At 53.3% G+C, this 16,308-nt stretch overlaps 1 protein-coding gene across 1 annotated transcript in view; it reads left to right on the forward strand.

The window, feature by feature from the left end:
* Positions 1 to 420: 420 nt before the first annotated feature.
* The window catches only part of GCK (glucokinase), a 36,087-nt gene continuing 20,199 nt past the window's right edge, over positions 421 to 16,308 (forward strand). Inside the window, exon 1 of the mRNA XM_069588192.1 lies at positions 421 to 834. Coding sequence (XP_069444293.1) covers positions 790 to 834 — 45 coding nt within the window. The 5' untranslated portion in view covers positions 421 to 789. The remainder of the gene's footprint in view (positions 835 to 16,308) is intronic.

Consider the following 16,308-nt stretch of genomic DNA (forward strand, 5'->3'; position numbering starts at 1 on the left):
GCCCTGGGAGCCTCTCCCCCTTAGGACATGAGTGTGGAAGACCCTCTGAGTCTCCCCTGGGAACTGGACAGGTGGCAAAGCCTGCAGCGATAAGGCGATCGGGCTGTCGCTATGGTGATGTCGAGATGGAGGCCTTTTGCCATCAGCCCCGGTTTTCTGCATGGCAGCTCTAATGACAGGACGGTCAGCCCTGCAGAGGCCGGAGGGCCTGAGCACAGAGGCCTGCTCCCGGTTACCATGGCAGCGTGGGCCCTCGCAGGAGCGCAGGACGCCCTGGCAGGAGAATTCCCCACTCCACACCTGGTCGGAGCAGGAAGTGTTGGGCGGTGACTGAGCCTCGGGGAAGCAGGTTGGTGTGCGAGGGACGCACAGTCGTCTGCAACCTCATGACTCAAAGGCTGTCCCCCAGACACCGGAGGAAGGAGGACCTTTTCTGCTGAGTCTGTTTAGAGAGCACCGCGCCGTCACAGCTCAGCACAGCCCGAAGGGAAAGCTGACCAGCCCTGGGAGCCCAGCAATGGCCCTCTCCCGACCATACCTAGCCTGACAAGGCCTCAGTGGGGAAAGATCCCGACTATGACCCAGGAGAGAAAGCTGGAGAACAATGAAAGGAGGAAACTCTGTGATTGAACATCAAGCCGGAAACCAGCCAGAAGGTGGACCATACTCAACCAGATACCTGGGCCAGCCGTGACCCTTGGTTGGGAGAAGGCTGGGCATATTTCTGCCTTGGAAGCCTGTCGAGGAACGCTGAGGGGTCCCAGCTCCCCTGGGCTGGCTGTGGTACAAATGCTGGATGACAGAGCCAGGATGGAGATCGCCAAGAAGGAAAAGGTAGCTCTCTGCCACATTCAGTTTTCTAGAAGAATTTCTTCCATCTTCTCGCAGTCAGTGGTTTGTTTAACTTGACCAAGTGTTTGTGCCTCCGTAGCTGAGTGTATGCGCAGGCGCTTTAGGGACAATCTGCTGGGAGTGAATTGTGGGGCATTGACTGGGTTGGGCATGCTGAGTCCTCTTCCTGCTGCTCTAGAGTCCAGCCCTGTGACCTGGGAGTCACCACTGCCAGGAGGCCTGGGAAGTGAACCCTGTTGGGTAGAGGGTCTGGGGAATTTAAAACCCCAGCTGGGGAGGGGGGTGGGGGGATGTGGGGTCTTAGTGGCAGAACCAACTACCTAGCAAGGCTCAACAGACATCGTGAGAGCTCTCAGATGTCCATACCTCCCCACAAGAATCACTTAAGCCTAAGAACCGTTGCTCCTGGTAAGAAGTGGAGAGCAGTTACTTTTTCCAAAACAAAGAAAAATCCAGACATCCTGTGAGCCAGCTCTGTGCCCAAGCAGTGAGGAAAGGATCCAGAACTGGTGACAGGGCGGAGAGGAGCGCCCGCCTGCTCCCCTCAGCCAGGCAGGGAGGGGGAAATGGGGGAGAGGGCCCGGATCCAGTGCCTTTGGCATGGTTTCCCCCTCACATGTCTTTTCTTTTCCTTCTTCTGTGAAATTACGTGGTCAGCATAAACACTGGACTGGTTCTGCTCTTGGCAGAGCTAATGATGTTAGGAGAAAAACAACCAGCCCGGGTCAGGGCGCCCACAAGCTGCAGGCAGCGGGAAGCCTGCATCTGCTGGTCACTGGGGCTCTGGCCGGAGTTTGGATGAGAAATCCTGTGTGGAGGGGCCAGGGGGCCAGCTGGAGAGAAGGGAGATGGGGTCTTCAGCACGAGCAGAGAGTTGGCATGGTGGCAGTGAGAGGTGGGGCATGTGGCCTGCTCTGGGGAGTCCACCACATCAGACAGGGGCAGGCCCATGCCCCTTTCTTATTTGTCTCAGGGACACAATGCTCCCCATGGTAAACCCCACATGCGTTGGGGTGCTCCAGAGCGGAGGGGGGATGTGGGTCACTGACAGCCTTGTCAGGGCCAAGAGGAGAGGGAGGTCCCTCCTCTGGCCCATGCTTTAAGGGGGTACAAGAAACATCAATCATCAAGATAAATATTTTAATGCAAATTTTAAAGAATCAAAAATCAGTGCAAAAAATTCTGATGAGCAAAATGCTGACTTTCCAAAGAAAGAGGGCCCAAGTACTGCTGATTTGTTCGCTTGTCTCAGGCCTGTGCTGGCTGCCCTTACAGCGCCAGTCAGCACGCTGCCAGGGCCAGATGAGGGAGGTGGGGGCTGCTGGCGATGTGCACACCCCTCCTGTCTGTCCCGGGTGCCCAGAGGGCCCACCTCTTGTCTGGGAGCCGGGAAGCTTCAGCTTGGTTTCAGAGCCTTCCTAAGGGTCTGAGGTTTTGCTGCCAGGCCTGCCCAGGTCCAGCCCTGCACCCCTGGGAAATGCTATTCCCACCACAAGCCATTTGGCCTGGAGCAGTAAGCAATTTCAAAATTGTCCCCAGCAGGTCGGCTGGGGCTGTATCCACTGCAGGCTCCCAGAAGAAGAGCATTCTGGTCGCATTGGAGGGACCTCAAGTGTGGCTGATTTTGCTCTTTCTGTTTCCCTGGTGCCTCTTGCCTATGCTGACATCTCAGATCACCTGGGGTCTTCCTCTATAATTTGTAGGAGTGTGTGGCCTCAGTACCATTTTCAGCAGCTTCATACATGGTTCTTCTAGAGCTCCTTGGGAGCAGGCCTGCTCCTATGAGGCTGCTTCCCCTCACCTCCAGCCTGTGGCTGTGGAACCTTGACATCCTGAGTCATTCCCTTGGCATGGAGCTCTATCTTTTTCACCATAGTTTCATCATCTGTAGATAGGTTAAAAATATCTTTTTCTTTTTTTTTTTAAAGAATTTTTTGATTTGTATTAGTTCAGATATATAACAAAGTGATTCATATATATATATATATATATATATATATATACACACACACATATATAGGCTTCCTTTGTGACTCAGCTGGTACAGAATCCACCTGCGATGTGGGAGACCTGGGTTCAATCCCTGGGTTGGGAGGATCCCCTGGAGAAGGGAAAGGCTACCCAGTCCAGTATTCTGGCCTGGAGAATTCCTTGGACTGAATATATATATATTTACTTTTTCATGTTCTTTTCCATTATAGGTTATTATAAGATATTAAATATAGTTTCTGATGCTATACAGTAGATCCTTGTTTTTATTCATTTTTTATATAGTAGTGTGTATCTGTTAATCCCCAGTTCCTAATTTACCCCTCCCTCCCTCCCTCTCTTTTCCTCTTTGGTAACCATATGTTTGTTTTCTATGCCAGTGAGTCTATTTTTGTTTTGTAAGTTAGTTCATTTGTATTTTTTTTTTTAGATTCCACATATAAGTGATATCATAAGATATTTGTCTTTGATTTACTTCACTTAGTGTGATAATCTCTAGGTCTATCCTTGTTGCTACAAAGTGTCATTAATCTTTTTTATGGCTGAGTAGTGGGCTGCCGTCTATGGGGTCGCACAGAGTCAGACACGACTGAAGCGACTTGGCAGCAGCAGCAGCAGCAGCAGCAGCAGCAGCAGCAGCATCCCATTGTGGATGTGTACCACATCTTTAGGGCTTCCCAGGTGGTCCAGTGATAAAGAACCTGCCTGCAAATGCAGAAGCCGCAAGAGACTCTGATTTGATCCCTGGGTCAGGAAGATCCCCTGGAGCAGGAATCGGCAACCCACTCCAGTATTCTTGCCAGGATAAGCCCATGGACAGAGGAGCCTGGTGGGCTACCGTCCACTGGGTAGCAAAGAGTCGGACACGACTGAGTGAGTGGGCACACACACGCCACATCTCCTTTACCTGGTCATCTGTCAGTGGACATTTAGTTGCTATAGAGTTCTATCTCTTGATGGCCACCACTTCTCAGTGGCCTCAGATTGGGTTCTTGGAGCCCGCTTGGAAGTTTCTGGTCTACTCTTTACCCTCTCTCATCTGCGCCCCTCTGCTAGTGGGTAGGAGGGATGGGGGCACCATAGCCCGTATAGTTAGCTGTGTATGGTGGATTTGGGGAGCACTTTTCAGGAGGAAAACTGGGGAGGTGACCCTCCAGGTGTTTTAGTCTGCCCAGTTGCTAAAACAAAATACCGTGGACCAGGTGACTTAATCAACAGACATTGCTTCCTCACAGTTCTGAAGACTGGAAGTCTGCCAGCATGGTCAGCTTCTGGGGAGGGCTCACTTCTTGGTTTGCAGACAGCTTTTTTATTGCTGGGTCTTCACACAGTGGCGGGGGATGCAGAAGTAAGAGAGAGCATGCTGGATTCTTCCTCTTGTGGGGGCTCCACTCATGACCTCACCTAACTCTGATCATTTCCCAAAGGGCCCACACCCTGATACTATACACTGGGGGTTACGGCTTTGGCATATGGGTTTGGGGGAACACGATTCAGTCTATAGCACTGAATCAGGGGATGAGGGTAGAGCCGGGGAGGGGGCGGACCTCTCTTCTTTCAGCCTCCACAGCTGCCCTGAGCACTTTGCTGCTGAAGCAGAGGCTCGGAGATGGGGTGAGGGTGCGTCACTTGGCAGGCACGCTCTCCCAGTTTCCCCACAGGACCTGTCCCAGCCTATGTGGGGCCCCTGCCCCCTGAGCTGGTTGGAGGCCCTACTACTGCCAGATGCTCAGGAGGACATAAAGCTCCAGGTGGCCCCCAAGCAGATGTGTTGGCAGAGGGGCCAGAGTGGGGAGGAGCAGATGGCTCCACTGAACAGAGTGGTGATAAGACCCTGAGCATGGGACGACCGGGCCCTTGTGACCCAGTAAGATGTGGATTCAGCAGTGGGGGCTGGGGCCATGCCTGCCTGCCGTGGGCCCCTCTCAAGCAGGAGCTGCTGGCTCTGAGCATGTGACACGCTGTCCTTGCGGTCCCACAGCGGGGCTGGGCTGGCAGACTATGAAGCAAAGACTGCTCCAGAAGAGCTGAGCAAGCCGCCTGCATCCCAGGCCCCAGGGTCCAGGCGCCTCAGAAACAGAATTAGAATTCCGAACATCTCCCTGCTCCAGAGAGGCGTTGTCTTCTGGGGTTTCTGGGGTCGGGAGCAGGCCAAGGGGACCCAGCAGTGAGAGGCAGTATGGACCCGGGGAGGCCCATGCCTGCTCCTGCAAGAGCGGGACCGGAGGGCAGACGGGCTGAGAGAGGGGAAGAGAGAGGAAGGCACAGAGTGCTCTTGACCTCCTCCCACGGTTTCTGCAGAGCTGCCCTGAAACCACCCTGCAGCAAGAGAGATGAGACTTGTGATGAAGGGAGGCCCTCCAGGGAAGGATCTGGAACGCACCCCTAATCCTGTGACAGAGGGGCAGGCCCGGCCCCTCCCCTCCACCTTCATCTCCCTTCCCTTCTCAGGTAGACACCAATCCTAAGGAGAATATAGTTCTGTGTGCGTGTGTGTGTGTCTGTCTGTCTCTTCCTCTGTCTTTCTTTCTCTCTGTTTTTCTGTCTCTCTCCTTCTCCTGTCTCTCTGTCTCTTTATCTCTGTGATTCTCTCGCTGTCTCTATGTCTCTCTTGTCTCTTTGTCTCTCTCTCTTTCTCTGGCTGGACACACTGTGAAAAGAGGTTCCCCTTTCCTCCCCAAACCCCCTCCTTTCCACATCGTCCCCTCAGGTCTGGGTCTGCCCCTGCCCAGGTCCCTCCCAGACTGGAATCCCCTTGGCCCCTCCTCTGCACCCCTGCTGCACTCAGGCCTGGAGTGTCCCTGGGCCACACCCTCCTGTCCCAGGCCCCTTCTCTCCTCAGCCTCTGAGGTCCTCTGGGGAAGCTGCTTGGCGTCAGCCAAGGCCCCTGGTGCTCTGACCGCTGCCACTGCCTCTCTTGTGCCATGTATTCTATCCCTTTATTTCTGAAAGAGCGGCCGTTTCCTGGCGACCAGTCTGTGTACATCGAGCTATTTGGAGAAGCCTGTTTTATGGGACTAAGTTGCAGTAAGTACACGTGCCTGGTGAGGATCCATTTCTGTTTGTTTACTTCTGCTCAAGGAATCCCTCGCTGCAGCCACTCACGTTTCAAATATAGCTACAGCACTAGCTCTAGCCTCCCCTTTTCTCAGCGAGGTTTAAACCCATCTGGCACGTTTCATAAAAAGCGGGGTTTTGATCTGGAAAGAGATGTACCTTCTACCCCAGAAAATGGACCACTTCTCCCTGACTCAGATGATGGCTCTTTTTGGGGGGGAGGATGTCTTTTTTTGCTTTTTGGACAAGTGTTCACATGTCTTCTCTTTGGTCTTGGACTCTGCTTTCCAAGAGAGTTGAGCTTCTGGTCCAGGCCTCTCCCTGACCCCTGAAAAGGTCAGTCTGGCTCATCCTCCTCCAGCCATCGATGCCAGAGGTCCTGGCTGTCCTCCTGAGGGCTGGGGTGGGCCAGGGTGCTCCAGCTCTGAATCTTCCCACAGGCTCCTTGAGCTGGATGCTGGGGGTCCCACCAGCAGCTGGAATCAGCGGGAACTGCACCAGCCATAAGCTAGGCTGCAGGGAGGTAACTGGGAAGAGACATTGGAAGGAGCGGGGCTCCAGAGGCCACGAAGGTTGGAGGGTGTTCCTGGGCCAAGAGTGATCCTGTGGGGTAAGGGGGACGAGGGGCCAGGTGTGGGGGCTGGCCATACCCGAGAGCCCACCTTTTCAGGTGGGCAGCTAGCACCCCCTGGACCCCAATTCCTCAGGACCCCCTGCAGTCATCCTGCCTTACTCTTGATCCCCAGTCCCTTCCCATGCTCCTCATGCATCTTAGTCCACCTCTGCTCTGCTCCCTTGGCTAACAAACACCTGCCCAGGCCAGGGCAGGGGCAGGGAGGAGTGCTCCAAGGCCATCCCCCCCAACCACCACCCATTGCTCGGCCCAAGCCAGAGTCTCGCAGAGGGGAAGGGCCCCGGTGACGGGTCCTTGGTCGAGGTCGCCACCAGCCAGGTCTGCCTGATGCTCAATCACTGGCTGTTCTGGGGGATGGTGCTCAGAGGCTGTCCTGCCCCTAATGTCACAGAAAGAAGGCTCTGCAGGCAGAGGAGCCCTGTGAGTTGCTGAAGTCACAGGGGTGAGTGATGGACACCTCGGTTCAGTGAGCGCATTTGTTCTTACGTAGTGACTTCATGAGCCCAAAGGCGGCTGCTGGTGAGGGCAGAGCCTGCCTGGGCTCTGGAGTTAGCTTCCTCGAGGCCTGGTGAGATCTGGGTGGCTCTGGGCCTCACCTGCCTGGTCTGTAAAATGGGTTAATAGCAGCGTGTGCCGCATGGACTGGGTGTGGAAACTTCTGTGAGGTTTGGCCAGAGGGTGATCTGATGGAGACTGGGGGAACCAGGAGCTTTTGAAGTTATGCTGTCTGAGGGCCCCAGGGCTCTGGGTGGAGGAAGCATCCCCACACCCACCCCACTCTGTGAAGAAAGGCGCTGCTCACCGCTCCAGCATGGACACTGACTACATTGCCTCTGTGGCTCCCACCCCTGCAAGGGGCCTAGCAGAGCCTGCCTGGGGATGTGCAGTCAGGACCACAGCCTTATGTCCAATGAATGCCTGTAGACACCTGCTGATCATCAGTTGACTGTGCCTAGCACAGCTTGGCAGACCTCTAAGCCCTGGGCAAACCACATAGATGCTGGGGAGTGGTGAGCTAGCTCCCCACGGGCCCCGGTCCTTCATGCAGGGCCCGTGGAGGCCCACTCTGCCGGCCATCCTGCCCAGGGGGGAGCTGTGCTGACCCCCCACAGGAGAATGGGGACAGGCCTGGGTGAATGTGCTTCCTGCCCATGAAGACCCAGCAGATCCATCCTTCATCCCCAGGGGAGGTGAGGGGTGGGAGGAAATAAAGAACTTCTTTGGTTAGCATTCCCAGAAGAGAAGACCCAGTCTGGGCACCCAGCAGGGAAGGAGGCTGGCTCCACCTCCAAGGACCACCCTCTGCTCCCAGCCTGTGCTTGGTAGGGCTGTGGATTCAAACCCGCTCTTCCCTTCCCTAGCAGGGTGGACTTGGTGACTTTGAAATCCCTCCAGACCTCAATTTCCCCTCTGGTACTATGGCCTGCCAGGGCTGCTGTGGGGGTTTGAGCCCCTAAGTGTGTTCCTCTCAAAGGGATGAGTAGAGGAGCCCCTCATGCTAGGTAACCAAGAGCTGACCTTTCCAGAACAGCTTCCCACTGTGAGTAGAAGGCAGAGAAGTCCCACATGTAGACAGGCAGGAGGAAGGTGATGCCACACCGTGACACACCCTCTTCCAGAAGATACAGTATCCTCACTCTATGTCCTGGGACATCATTTTCCCATCCACAGGCTCACATGAAACCCGTGTCATATACATCAAATATATATGTATATGACCTGCATGGGTCCTGGATCTGGCCAAGGTCCCCCTTCTTCCAGAGGTTCCAGGGCAGCATTGTCTCACCTGATGGGGCTGTGGGCCGTGCACACAGGGAGAAACATCAAGGCCGGTGTGCTGGGGGAGAGCACCTGCTTTCTTCCCCTGGCCCTGGCCCGTGTAACCCCCTCAGGCTCACCTACAGGAGGATGTCCCTTGAACATACTATGAAGAAAGCCAATGCATACGTTTGTAAAGCAAAAGTCAATGAGAATGGTGATAGATGTCTTTTCAAAGAGCCCACAAGGGGCCCACTACTGTGTGGTGATTTAAGTCCATTACAAAGAAATAGTGGATGTTTCCCTATTCACACACACATACAATCACGTAATCACTGATATAAGCAAATCACTTGGAAATTTAAATAGTAGTGTGAAAAAAATGCCATCAGGCAGGACTCGGGGTTTCCAATGGCTGAGCCTGAGTCTGCCCAGGAAGCTTGTGGAGCAGGAGCAGCATGGCAGAGCGGGGTGCCAGCCCCTCCCCTGGGTCGCCCAGCTCCCTCTGTGGGTGTGCATTCACCACCTCTGCACCTGGGAGAGGGCACCTGCCTGCAACTCGCTTGACCAGGTCTGTCACAGGCCCACCTCTCATCCCATGGTGCAAGCGAACGCTCGTAAGTCACCACGAGACAGCAGGCAAGGAAGGATGTGTTGAGGGGGACACGAGAGAGTGGCCGGCACCCTGTCTCTGAGCCCCTGGGTCCAGCGGGGTCCACATGCCCACACGTGGTGCCTTGGTCCAGCAGGTGCTGGTGGCTGTGTCTGCTCCTTTGTAGTCCAGCCAGTTTATGCTCAAACTGCTCCATGGATGGGGTGCGCCTCTATGCCTGTATTTACTTGTGATGGGTCGGGACCCATCAGAGGTCGTGCCCGAGGTCACACAGGTGGGCACCTGTGGAGCCGAGATATAGCCAGACTTCTGGACTTCCAAGAAAGCCTGGACCCGTTCAGCCTGGACGCCAGGCCTCACAGGTTCTCTGCCATGCTCTGGGCCAGTGACCGCCCGCTGCTGTGTACAGTCCTCCTCCAGAGGGACTATGAGGCTTGGCAGTCCTCATAAAGGCGGCACCAGCCAGGGACACATGTGGCAGTGTGATCCCTTCCCACCCCACAACACTGCCCATCCCTCATAGCATGTCTGGGAAGCACAATTGCTCAGATTTATATTTATTAATGCGGACACTTTTATGCATTTAGTAGTTGCTAAAAGGGATTCCCAGGTGGCGCAGTGGTAAAGAATCTGCCTGCCAATGCAGGAGACGTAAGAGATGTGGTTTCAGTCACCGGGTCAGGAAGAACCCCTGCGGTGGAAAATGGCAACCCACTCTACTATTCTTGCCTGGAGAATCCCATGGACAGAGGAGCCTGACAGGCTACAGTCCATGGGGTTGCAAAAAGTCATACACGACTGAGCACATATTCACACAGCTGAGATAAAAATATAAATGCTGGTTCCTCTCTGCATGGGTTTCTTATAGCTTCTATAAGAAATGATCACAAATAGTGGCTTAAAACAAAGCAAATTTATCAACTGACGGTTCTGGAGGTCAGAAGTCTGAAATGGGTCTTCTGGACTAAAAACAATGTGTCAGCAGAGCCAGTTCCTCTGCAGGTTCTAGAGGAGAGTCCATGTTCTTGGCCTTTCTGACTTCTGAGTCCATGTGCATTCCTTGGCTCATGGCCCCTTTTTCCATCTTCAAAGCTGGCAGCTGCTCCCTCCAGCCTCTGCATCTGCCATTACATCTTCTCTGACATTCCTGCCTCCCACTTATGAGGATGCTTATGATGCTATTGGGCCCATGAAACAGTCCAGGACCGTTTCCCCATCTCAGGGTTCTTAAACATCTGTCACCTCCCTTTTGCCATGTAAGGTCACATTTCACAGATTCCAAGGACTAGAAAGTCTTGGGGGCTGTGGCTCTGCCTTCCACGCTGCCCCACCCCCACCTCAGTGATGAGCACAGCCCTGCCTGCCTGCCTTACACTTCGGCTCACTGGCTTCGAGGACTTTTTCTTTCCAGCTGTACATCACCTCCCCCATCCCAACACACACACACACACACAGTTTTAATCAAATTCTAACACTTTTAGTCAAAATATAATAGACCACACAGAGCAATTTCCCCTCATGGGCAACCCTGAGGAGGGCAAAGGAGGAGGCTTCCCAAACCCATACCCATGCAAGGTCACAGCCTGCATTTTCCTTGCATTTGGGAATTGGTAGCAGTGTCCTGCATGGCCCACTGGAGGGCAGGAGGGGCCAGGCTAGGGGAGGGGCTAGGGGTCTACTAACAGTGGAAGGAAGGGACTGAAGACCAGGAAGTGTGGCTTGTGGGCCTCTTAGAGAGTTTGGGATGAGGTATAAGTCCTGGCCTTCCTTTCCATTTCTTTGCAGATGGGTTGGCCAGGAAGGCCAACAAGAAGGGATACTGCATAGGGACCTGTGGAGGAAGCCAGCCCAGACAGGATGTGTCTGTGAGGGCTTGGAGGCAGGAAGGACATCCAGGAGGGGACATGCTGGGTGACAGGAAAGAATCACTAGGGCTGGAGAGAATCCCTTTCCTAGGGGAGGGGTACTTGGACTTGACACTTCCTGTCTGTGAGGAGGAAGGGACAGCAAGCCAAGAGCTGACTGCTTTTCCCCTTGTGCACAGCCATGTGTTCTGCTTGTGTCTGAAGGTGACTCTCAAGGTGTCAGCCTTCTCTCTAATGCAGGCACAACTCCACATATCACTGTCCAGGGGAAATGCAGTGTTTTCTAGTAGCCATGTTACAAAAGTAAAGAGAACTAGGCAGATTAATTTTCATAAAGATTTATTTAACCCACTATAAACAGAATATTAAGGGCTTCCCTGGTGGTTCAGATGGTAAAGAATCTGCCTGCAATGCAGGATACCTGGGTTTGATCCCTGGGTTGGGAAGATCCCCTGGAGAAGGAAATGGCTACCCACCCCAGTATTCTTGCCTGGAGAATTCCATGGACAGAGGAGCTTGGTGGACTACAGTCCATGGGGTTGCAAAGAGTCAGACATGACTGAGAGACTAACACACAAAAACAGAATATTATTGGGACTTCCCTGGAGGTCCAGTGGTTAGGACTCTGCTACACTATTGAGGGCTCAGGTTTGATCCATAATCAGGGAACTAAGATCATGCAGCATCCATGCTGTGCAGCATGGTCAAAATATTAAAAAAAAAAAAACCACACACACACACAAGACAGAACAAAACAAAAACCCAGAATATTATCAGTGAAACAAGCAAGCCACATAAAAATTGTTACTGAAATATTTTACACACTGTGGTTTATATTGCCTTCCAAAGCCATGTGTATTTTCCACGTACAGCTTCTCCCAATCTGGACTTGCCGTGTGTCAAGTGACAAAAAGCCACATGTAGTCAGTGACTACCACCCTGAATAGTGCAGTTCACAGCTACTCTGATAGATGATTGTCCAGGGATTTGTCAGGCTCTCTGGCCATAAGCAATGCAAATTCAATGGAAGCAGGGGAAGCAAAGAAGGGATGGACTGGCTGATGGGACCAAGTTCCCTGTGCTGAGGTGAGGGGAGGGGAGGGGAGCAGGATCTGACTTCCAACGGTGGCCGAGGGTCCTCTGTCCACTTCTGTCTGGGGCTGGTGTCGCTTTCCCCTCCGGACCATGTATGTTCTCCACTGGGCGGGGATGCGGCCATAGAAACTCCATGCTCCCAGCCTTACAGTGTAGCAATCAGAGTGAAAGGAGAACTCTTCGTGAGTTCTGCTACACATGATTCCCAGGAAGGACTCGGGGCTCTGCTAGGGCAGCGCACCCACTGGATTTCCCAAGGCGCTGGCTCCCTGAGGCACTAGAATCAGCTGCCTTCTGGAGTCAGAGAGCTGGTGTGGGCACACAGGACAAGGGTCCTGTGCTGGGCATGCCCTCCGGCCCTCGTCCATGCCTGTCCTTACTGCAGTGTGACCTCCAGGCAGCCCAGCTCCCCTTATCAAGCCACTCACAGGCGTTCTCTCAGCTTTGGCCCAAGGCCACCTGTCTGTCTTGCAAAGTGCATCGTTGCGTGTGTTCTCCTGGGGCCAGCCGGCCCCCAGCAGCTTTCTGCTCTCTTGTCCTCCCCGCTCCACCTGCCTCTGCTGGCTGTCCCACTCCAGGTCCTCACCTTGCAAGTCAATTCACTTTCCCTACTGCATCCAGAGTGAGCTGTATCAGTGCAACTCCAGGTGGGCTTCCCCTGCACAGAGCCTCCCATGACATCGGCACAGAGCCAGACCCTCAGAAGACATCCCAAATTGCAGCCTCACTGCCTGAAATCTGCAGCCACACTCTGGCTGCCCTAGACCTAGTGCATTCTCTGTACCCAGCCCGGCTCCTGGGACTTGGCTCTTGTAGGTGTCCTGCCTGGCTACTGGCCCCAGGAGCAGGGCTGACCAGGATGCAGTCATAACTTTAAATTCTGTGGGGCTCTTCCTGTATCTCTTGTGGAAGCATCCCTCCTCTGAGAACCAGGACCCCTGGGCCCACAAAACCTAAGGCTGCAGGTACAGAAAGAACAAATCCCATCACATCAGTCGTGAAGAATGATGAAGTGCCCTTGGTTCCCAGACCATGTATTTTACCTTTTAGGGACACAGTATCACCCAGTGGCTGTTAGAGTGGACACTGCACCCTGGAGGACACAGGTCCCTTCTACTCGGGGGCGAGCATCTTCAAGCTGACAGCTCAGCTGTGCCTTCAGGAGGTTGTTTGACTGCTCTATCGTGGGGCAGCTGTTAGGTGGGAGGACTAGTGCGTCCTGATTGTGCACTCACTGCCAAGCCTCCTTTGCCAAGAAGCAGGTCCTTCCTCTGCGGTCGTGCTGTGGGGGATCTCGGATCAGGAGATTCGAGGTTCCTTGGTTGGTGGTACTGGCTTAGACACTGAAAGTAGGAAAGGCAGACGTGTGCCTGGAAGAGCAGATGTTTGCCCCTTCTAGAGTGGAGCGATCCTGCGTGATCAACTTGGACCAGGTTGTGGCTGGTTGGTGCCCTGGAGGAACAGTATCACCCCAGAGGTTTAAGGTTGGTCTCTGACACTGGCAGGTCATACATTTGACAACAGCAAAAGCTAGGCTAGCCTTGGCAAGATGGAGCCTATGCTTTGGGGCGTAGACACAGCTTCCACATCCGCCGCCATGGTTAATGGTTTGTGAGGGCATCGTGTTAACGCCGAGAAGCTACCAACGTGAAGCGACTAGCCAGCCCTCCGCGTGCTTGTTCAGTGCCCGTTCTCTAGCAGGTCGTTTCTCATAGGCTGGAACTCCACTGACTTGTTCTCAAGCACCTGGATTTCTCTATAGTCCTCCTCCCCGCCCCATTCCTGTCCCCAGTCCTCTAATCTCGCTCCTTCCAGCTAAGCTGTTCCCGCCTGTCCATGGTCTGTGGGTGCCTTGACCTGTGGGCCATTTCTCTCTCTTCGCAAGGGGAGTCACTGGGTGCCTGCCCCAAACGCTGACTCTTGAGAGCCTTTCTCTCCATTTCTGCCTTCCATGGCCACCCTTGTGTGGGAGTGCTGCCTGGCAAATTCCCGTCTCCAGCTTGCACCAATGGGCCAAGTTGACCTGCCTGTGGACCAAGTGGGTGGGTTTTGACCCCTCCAGCAGCCAGCCAGAGGGAAGGGCATCTGTGTGAGCTGAGGGGGGCACGGGGGCATTCGTGCAGGAGTGGTAGTGACAGGAGGAGTCTGAACCTCTTGCCCCTGCTTGAGCCTGATTGCAGACGCCCTCCTTCTGTCTTATGATGGATGGCTGTGGCATCTGCCCGATCTGATGACTTAGCAGCCCTGACGTCACCCAGCTCAGGATGGGCAGTTCTGGCCATATGATCAGTCACTCAGTGCCCCGTGGTTAGATGCTCTGTCTCTATCGGGGCCCAGCGACAGACCAGGAGCTGCCTTTCAAGTGGTATTTGGTATTTGGTTCACCTGCTGCAGGTGGTGGGCCCTTGGTCCAGAGCCTGGGGTCCGGTCGGTGACACTCCTTTTGGGATTTATCACACTTCCACAGTGTAACACCTCAAGTATCACAGCTGCCAGGTCACATGGCCTAAGAGTCAGGGCTGACTGTGGCCAACTGGCTCCAGAGCACTTTCTTTCTCTGGCTCCACTTAACCTATCAGCCTTCTGTTTCATCCAATAAATAGGTTGGAACAGTATCGCCAAGTGCAAGAATATGCTGCTTCCAAAATCTGAAGAGGCTTATCAAGCACTACACACCTTTCTTAAGAGAAACAAGGCACGATCATTAGTTACTCACTTTAAAGCAGTTGTCCCTGGCATGTCCCAGACCACTGGGCCGCTGCAAATTTCACGGAGGTGGCAGCCCCTGAGGCTTTTCGAGATGTGTCTCACCATGAGACATCCATGATACTCGCCTCTTGTATCCAACTAGCATGATGTCCAACTGTCATCAATGTGGTGAGCTGATGTAATGTTCTGGTCTGTGTAGACCAGATGGTTTAGGTCTCTTGGGACCATACTGTGATGGAGAGCAGGAGAATTCACAGGGTGAGGCCGGGTGTATGAGGGATGTGGTAAGACAAGGATGGAGGCAGATTCACATTTAGCAGAAGTCAAGCCACAGTCTAATCCCATGGGGAGCTCTGGGTCATGAATGGCCTCATGTGTGAGTCATCTCTCCTGAGGCCAGGTAGCCTTTGCCCTTCTATACTGGGCAGTCATTGGCTGGAGGCCCTGGTAGGAGGGTAGGTGCTGCCAGATTCAGCAAATTAAAATTCAGCAAATTAAAAAAAAATGCCCAGTTATATTTGAATTTCAGATAAGCAGCAAATAAAATTGTAATATATGTCCCCAATATTGCACGACATACTGTATTTTCTCCGCCAACCCTGGAGGCACATAACCTCCCAGGTATTTCTGGGCAGGATGACTTAATAGGTTGAAGGCGGGTCTTAGGAGAAGGGCCCAGCTGTGAGCTATTGGCAGCCAGCTGGAGCAGGTGGGGGCAGGTACAGTGCCTGTACAAGGGGATCATGGCAGCCTCCAACATCTACAACGTGATAGGTTGTGACATGAACAGGATTGCTATGTACTCCATACAATTACAGCCACCACTGAGCTCTTTAAGAGTTAAATAATTAGGTAATTGGTGTTTTGAATGTTTCATATTATGCAAAAGTCACTGGTGGGTTGCTATATATGAAGAGAGTTTTAGTGATATCTGGATAATTGGATGGAGTTTTTGGACTGGCATCATTTGCCTTTCATTTAAAACAAGAAATGTAGGCTCTTGCTGTTGTAAATTAGTTCTCTAAGATGTTTTCAAAGTGACTGTAAAGCTCATGAGTATAGTTCAACCATGCAGGGAATCCATGTGGGAAGCAGTAGCAGACCTAGCTTGACCAGTGGCATCGTTAGATCTGGTGAAAGTCAGAGGGTGGGACAGAGGCCCAACTCCATCTGCAGGTGGTAGGGCCAGAGTGATAGGAGGACATGTGGCAGAGCCCCTCGTGCTGTGGTCACACAGTCCCTGCCAGAACCACAGCCTCTGCGAGGTGGCCTAGTTATGTCAGAGGACCAGGTCCTACGGAGCCTGGGGGCAGTGGCTGCAGCCTGTCTCTGCTCACTTCCTTCACTCAGGTCTTTCCCCCTGGACAGCCAGTTGTTAAACATTTTCCAGCTGGGTTTCCATAACCTTGAAAGGAGTGAAGTCCAGTTCCTGCCTCACCTCCTGTGGTCTTTCCTGAGCCACTCTGTTGAGGGTGATTACCAACATGTGCCCCACTGTCCCTTGCTTCCCCCTCTTCAGGCTTGCTCACGTGAAGAAAAGCAGAATAACTTGTTAGTCCTCATGAGGCAATTATGGTCCATTAGGCTGTACCAGACACCCAACTAATGCTGAATTCATTGATAGGCTCATAATCTCACATAAAAAATAGTCTGGAGGTGGCTCCCATCCCCATACATGACAGCCTGATGTCAGACTCTGGGTCAGCCCCGCGGGTTGTCTTGTCCTCCCCCTCATG

Source organism: Ovis canadensis, chromosome 4, assembly GCF_042477335.2.
Source record: "Ovis canadensis isolate MfBH-ARS-UI-01 breed Bighorn chromosome 4, ARS-UI_OviCan_v2, whole genome shotgun sequence".
Lineage (NCBI taxonomy): Eukaryota > Metazoa > Chordata > Mammalia > Artiodactyla > Bovidae > Ovis > Ovis canadensis.